Consider the following 7397-nt stretch of genomic DNA (forward strand, 5'->3'; position numbering starts at 1 on the left):
TATACGAAACACACACACACACACACACACATATACGAAACACACACACACACACACACACATATACGAAACACACACACACACACACACACATATACGAAACACACACACACACACACACATATACGAAACACACACACACACACACACACACACACATATTACTACACACACATTTCAAAACACACACATACACACACACACATATTGCAACACAGACATTTCAAAACACACACACATATACGAAACACACACACATATTACTACACACACATTTCAAAACACACACATACACACACACATATTGCAACACAGACATTTCAAAACACACACACATATACAACACACACATACATAAAATACACAATTACAAAACACACAAACAAATATTGCAACATACACATGCATTAAACCACACACACACACACCCACACAAATATTACAACACACATACAACACATACATTAAAAGACACACACACAACAAACAAAATACAACACACATATTACAGAACACATACAACACACACATATACATAAAATACACAATTACAAAATACACATACATACATGTTGCAACACACACACACACACTAAGACACACATATTACAAAACAGTCACACACATCTTTCCCCTTCTCCAACATGGCTGACATGATGTGATGTTCCTGTTTCTGCACACACACCACCTTCTTCTTCTTCTTCTTCTCGGAGATAAACATCTCACGTCTACGAAACCGGACTTTCACCCAGTAGGCCGGTGTTTCCTGTGTGAAACAAAAAGTCAGCACTGAATGTTTTTTATTAAGTTATATTACTTGCGTAAGTTCCGAATCTTACGCAAGCAACGTTACTTAACTTACGTAATTTAAGTCACGTAGGTAATGTAGTTATTTAAAGCCAAACCATAATTTTTTCCTAAAATTAAAAAGTTTTGGTGCCTAAACCTAACTAAATTGTGATGTTTTGCACCGTTAACCACTAGCTTTATTTTGAAAGTCAAAAGTTGACCGCGGTACAAAAACGGGTACTCAGGGCGTTAAAATGCACTGTCAAGTGTCATTGGCCGAGCGTCCATATGTGACAAGTTGGGATAACGGGTTGTTTCTGCTGATTGTTTTCCAAAGATCCACAAAGAGGTCAAACTGACTTAATAAAATGAAAACAAAGGGCTGTGAGTGAAGGTCAGTGGTGTCTGTGGTGGACCCCGCCACTGACGGACCTTAAGAAAACATCTAATTGTGATAAACGTGTAGACATCATAACAAACTGTCTCTGTCTCTCTCTCTGCAGAGACCAAGCAGGAGTTGGAGGACCTCACAGCTGACATCAAGAAGACAGCCAATAAAGTTCGCTCAAAATTAAAAGGTACATGCACACACACACGTGTTCTGCTGGAAACATCTTCAGCATCATCTTCATTTACAACGGCAAAGAGAGAAAAACCTTCCTCATCAGAAACACCTGCAGGAAAAACAATTAATTAATCAGTGAGCAGATGGATATTGATTTTTACGCCAAGACAGTACAGGTGAGCCCCTCCACGTTTTTTTCACTTCATCATGAGAAAGCTCTTCTATTAGGGGACTTACGGTGTTCCAGTCACGGGATGAGCGCGCACGTCGACCTTCAGCAGCAGAAGAAGAAAATATTCAGAAAACAGTGGTGGTGATTTATCAGGCTGTAATCGCTGGGACAGCTTCACACACACACACACATGCACACACACATGCAAAGACACAGGCCAATAAGCTTAAAGCTACTGGAAAAGCGCACACACACACACACACACGCGCGCGCACAGTGTTGGTTCATGCTGAAGGTTCAAGGACATCACTGCTTTAATGTGAACAGCCAGAGGTTTGCCTACACACACACACACACACACAGGCCTGTGGGCACATGTACACACACACACACACACAGACTGTACATATGCAGTCTGAGAATAGCAGTGATGATGGAGATAAAGCTATAATTGGAAACCCCACGAGGCCTCAGTGTTATTGTCCTGTCTCACACACAAACACACTACTGTAGCTGTGTCATCCCTGGAGGGGGGGGCATGTAGGAGCAAACCGGCTCCGCCCACAGCAACGACAGCGAGCTAGCTCATGTTCTTGAAAAGTCGTCGTCTGTCTGGTTGCAGACGCAGCAGCTGATGTGTTAGTAAGAGAGGACGCTGGTGGAAGAAGCAGATCATTCAGTATTGATCAACGGTGGCGGTGTTCTCTCTTCAGACCTGTTGTTTTTCAGCCAAAACTTGTTCACATTTAGTCAAACTGTCACCGGTAGCTGGATTAGCTGTTAGCAGTTCCTGTTTGCAGTGTACCCATGGATGTATCATCAGCTCAGTGTCTGGCATGAAACACGTTAAATCATCCAGTGTGACTTCCTGAGGATATCATGAGCTCTGATGTCCATCCGGAACAAACGTGTAGACAGCATACCAGCAGCACGACACCTTTTTACTACAGTTTCACTGTATCTGTAGAATGTGTCACAGACATTCAAATTATTATTATTTATCTTTTACAATTGAATGCAGAGTCCTAAACCTCGTTCTGTCTAAAATAAATATAAACGAAAAATATAACCTAATGAAACACTTATTGGTGGCCATTATCACATTTATGCATTTAGCTGACGCTTTTATCCAAAGCGACTTACAATTGCTATACACGTCAGAGGTCGCACGCCTCTGGAGCAACGAGGGGTTAAGTGTCTTGCTCAGGGACACAATGGTGGATGGGTCACAGTGGGGAGTTGGACCTGGGTCTCTCACATCAAAGGCATGTGTCCTATCCACTGCGCCATCACCGCCCCATCAAAGGCAGACTCCATGGAGAAAGACATCAGTGCTGTCTGTGTGGATACCGCACGCCGCGGTCATTCAGAGGGAGGTGGCGTGGGCGTTAGTACCCAGAGAACAAAGACGCTGCAGAACTTCCATGAAAATTAGGTTTTTAAATTTTCTTCTGCTGTGATAGCTGTCTGTGCATCCATGCTAACTGCTAACAGGCGCCGCTAAAAGCGGCAGGCCGCTGTTCTGTTCTGCCTGCTCTGATTGGCCGGGCGTCAAGATATTTAGCATGCTAGATATCTGTCTGTCGTCTGTGTCGTCGAGCCGCTTAGATGCATCGTTGAGTAAGTCACACATAATGGTTGCATTCATGTGAATTTTTATTTCCTACTTAAATCTTTATTGCAAAAAGAGAAATAAAGTGTACATAAACAAGTATACAGAACTTCTCTGCACGAGAACACACACTGAAGTCGGAAGGACGACTTCAGAATTCGGGAAATGGGACCATCTGAGGAGCACCTGAATGCACTGTGAGCTGCTGGTTGCAATTCACAACCCTCACCACTAGATGTCACTAAACCTTACACACTGAACCTTTAACAGGAGCTGCTAACTGCTAATTCATCTCCTGTTAATGGGGACGGTTTGACTGAATGTAAAGGAATACAGGCTAAAGAAAACGGTGCTCAAGTTGTAGCTCAGTTAACTCACTGACTTCCTGTTTAGATCCCCCAAAACATCAAGTGCAGCTCCAAAAATACAAAGTAAGACGAAATCCTCTAATATTAACCGTGTTGCATTATCAACATATAATCATTTTAAATGAAGAAGGCTCGGAGCGTCTCATCGACACGGTTCTTACATAAACAAATATCACTGAAGATGCTAAAGATGTCCTCAAACACACACGGACTCACAATCTGTTGCTTACCTCACTGTCACACACACACCATCAGTGCTGTGTAATATTGCTGAGTCATCGTAGATCCAGCAGAGAGCAGCTGGGCCACGAGCCAGGAAGCACACACACTCAATGGAAAACATTATATAAGCGTTTCAGCTCGACTCATCACTCGCAGCAGACAAACCGACATCAGAGTCACATGACACCAGGACAGACCTGCAGCCGGTTACCATGGCGTCCACACACACACACAGTTCCAGCTGTGCATCTTTTATGAGTGTGTCTGCATCACACCTCCCAGGACTTCACCTGGAGCTGAGCTGCAGGTTTAAAGTCAGTACAGCCACAATGAAACCAACATTTAAAAGACTTCCACAGATTTACTCTCCCACTCGTGTAGGTCTGTCAGAGCGTTCTTATTCCCAGGGCGTCAAATACCTACGCTTTTCCACGTCCTGCGGCGCCTGGTACCAACGGGCATGGCAGCCTTTAGTGTTATTGTTTAATGCTAAAAGTAAGCAGAAATGTCCAAGTAAGGAAGTGGTTGGGGTGGAGGGGTGGTTCAGAAACTAGACTTTAAACCAGGAGCTCGGTGTTCGTTTCCCGTGTGAAACGAAAAGTCAACATTGATTATTTTTAGTGTTACATAAGTTTGTTTTTTTTTAAAAAAAGAAGACAGTTTCTCTCAAACTCAATCTGCACACACATCTGAGAAAAGTCCCAAATAATCATCACAATGAATTAATGCAAGTCTTAACTTCCTCAAACAGCTGAGTTCAAAATAGACTGTTTCTTGTAGTTGTTGTTATCGTCTCGTCGAGCGTCTCTCTCGGCCCTGCAGACAAGAATATCCACACAGGTTATTAAACTGCATCTCCCTGGAGGAATAATGAAGTATTACAACTCCAGCTGAGTGAGGAGGAGGCGGAGGCGGCCAGGCTGCAGGTTAAATACTGAGCTGTGAATCAGTGAATCCAGCACTGTGGTTCTTTTCTCAGGAACCAAACCTGAAAACAAACTATGACTAAATATGGATGTCTTATTATTTACAAGCCGGCAGAGACACAAGCAGGAGGAGGAGGAGGAGTGTTGTTCTCTAGTGTGTATTACTTTCAAAAGTACCCAGTAACAGAGTTTCTTTAAACCCTGTATATTGATATTGGAATATTATTGAGGTTTCATATGATATGTAAACGCAGCCTTCACAATAAGAGCGTCGACTGAAATGTAAAGTGTGTGTCTTCCTGCAGCAATCGAGCAGAGCATCGAGCAGGAGGAGGGTCTCAACAGATCATCAGCGGACCTCAGGATCCGCAAGACACAGGTGAGACCAGTCCAGGTGTTCAAACAAGGCCACACCTTGAACAAAGACAGAGGGGGAATATGTTTAGTTTTCACTGCAATATATTTCTGTTCAGAAGGTTTTTAATAACTTTGTTTATCATGGGATCCGTTTTCTTCCATGCATCTAAACCTTTGCACGCACTCTGATCATCATCTGAAACTGAGAGCCTCAAACACATCTCACACACTGAGAAACATCCTACTGAGCATGTGCAGAGCTTTATGAGCTACCTGTACTTTACTTCTACAATGCCCAGGAAAATATTTTACCCTGCAGTATTCTGCTCTGTCATTGGCTGCTGCCGCCCACCAGTCTGCTCCCTGCTGCCTCCTGGTGGAGGACCAAGCACACTGACACCTCCACAAAACACTTTCTACAAGACATGAGACATTTTACCAATAGATCTGATTACCTTCCATTATTGCATCTGCATTGATGACAAACATTTGTCAGATTTGACTGGACTTTGGTTAACTTACTTGAGCTTTGACCAAGTGGACATTTGGACAGTGATTAAAAGTACATTTACTCAAGTACTGTATTTGACTAACATTTATCTGCCAGCTGGAGTTACTAGTTACCTTTCAGATCAAGTTTGTATTCATTAAATTTATGATAAAAGATGCTAAATGTTCTAACTCTGCACTTCATGTGGGAGGTTTAAATAAAAAAAAAAAGTTGATAATCATAAACCTCTCCATCTTTTGACTCCAATTGATATTTAATGATTTTATTTAATTGGTTCAGTTTTAAATGAGTACTCCCTCTTGTCTATTTTATCTCCTCTATTGGTTTTAGTATAACATCACAGATCGCACAAGTTAGTCACCATCGCTGCTCCGAGTAAAGTCTTGTTTCACACTAAATCACATCACAAAAAATCTAAACCAGTCTCTCATCCTGTGCTGAGAACACAAACGCAGCGCTGATGGCAGAAACCTGTAACGTGTTTGTTTCTCCAAACTATGTTGAAGTGAAAAGCAGCGGACTGTCAGTCAGACGCAGTGTGTGACAGCTCCTGGTGTGAATCTCTGATACCAGAAACAGGAAGTTACCTCTTCTCTCTTTCTTGTTGTGCTGCAGCACTCGACGCTGTCACGCAAGTTTGTGGAGGTGATGACTGAGTACAACACCACGCAGTCCAAGTACCGCGACCGCTGCAAGGACCGCATCCAGAGACAGCTGGAGATCAGTGAGTCCTACTGCACACTATATACCACAGACAACTGTCACAGTTTAGTGGTGTGATGAGGCAGTGTTGAGCAGGTTGGAGGACCCAAACGCAGGACACCAAGACCAACTGATGCAGTTCAATGATTTATTCAGGCAACGAAAAGCGAGCACACTTACAGGTGGAGTGGCTGATAGCAAGTCCAAAAACAAAGTAATCCAAAGTGCAATGCAGAAACCAAAATCCAAGCACGACAAGACAGAACAGGTAACGCTACAAACACACAGCAACACTGGGATAAACCACATACAATGACCCAACAAAGACAAGGCAGAAACACCAGGTAAATATACAGGGACTAACGAGCAGGGCGGGAGCAACACAGGTGACAGGGATCAGGGTTAAAGAGGCAGAGGCAGGGAGAGAGAGAGCAGGGGAAAACAGAGAAAACACATGACAGGCAGACATGGGGCACTACCTAAACGAGAACACAGAATTAGAACACAGAGTACAGAGGAGACTAACCAAAATAATGTACACAAGAACCAGGAGCAAATACTAAGATATGAACTAAAGACACGGAACTAAAACCCGGACTCCCCTACAGGAAACACAGACAGGGTCATGACAACAACACAACATACTACACACAACACACAACATACTCCATACTACACAGAACATATAGCATACTACATACAACATACTACACACTACACACTACACACAACATACAAGAGACTACACAACCTACTACACACTACACACAACATACTACATACAACATACTACACACTACACACAACATACAAGAGACTACACAACCTACTACACACTACACACAACATACTACATACAACATACTACACTCAACACACAACATTAAACATACTATACACAACATACAAGAGACTACACAACATACTACACACTACACACAACATACTACATACAACATACTACACTCAACACACAACATTAAACATACTATACACAACATACAAGAGACTACACAACATAGTACACACTATACACAACATACAAGAGACTACACAACATACTACACTCAACACACAACATTAAACATACTACACACAACATACAAGAGACTACACAACATACTACACACTACACACAACATACTACACACAACATACAACATAAAACATACA

The 7397-nt window shown here is 42.5% G+C and overlaps 1 protein-coding gene across 1 annotated transcript in view; it reads left to right on the forward strand.

Annotated features, from left to right (window-relative positions):
- The window catches only part of stx1b (syntaxin 1B), a 66987-nt gene that overhangs the window by 53287 nt on the left and 6303 nt on the right, over positions 1 to 7397 (forward strand). Inside the window, exons 4-6 of the mRNA XM_046038575.1 lie at positions 1293 to 1367; positions 4960 to 5033; positions 6138 to 6246. Of these exons, the coding sequence (XP_045894531.1) occupies positions 1293 to 1367; positions 4960 to 5033; positions 6138 to 6246 (258 nt within the window). The remainder of the gene's footprint in view (positions 1 to 1292; positions 1368 to 4959; positions 5034 to 6137; positions 6247 to 7397) is intronic.

Source organism: Micropterus dolomieu, linkage group LG02 (assembly GCF_021292245.1).
Source record: "Micropterus dolomieu isolate WLL.071019.BEF.003 ecotype Adirondacks linkage group LG02, ASM2129224v1, whole genome shotgun sequence".
NCBI lineage: Eukaryota > Metazoa > Chordata > Actinopteri > Centrarchiformes > Centrarchidae > Micropterus > Micropterus dolomieu.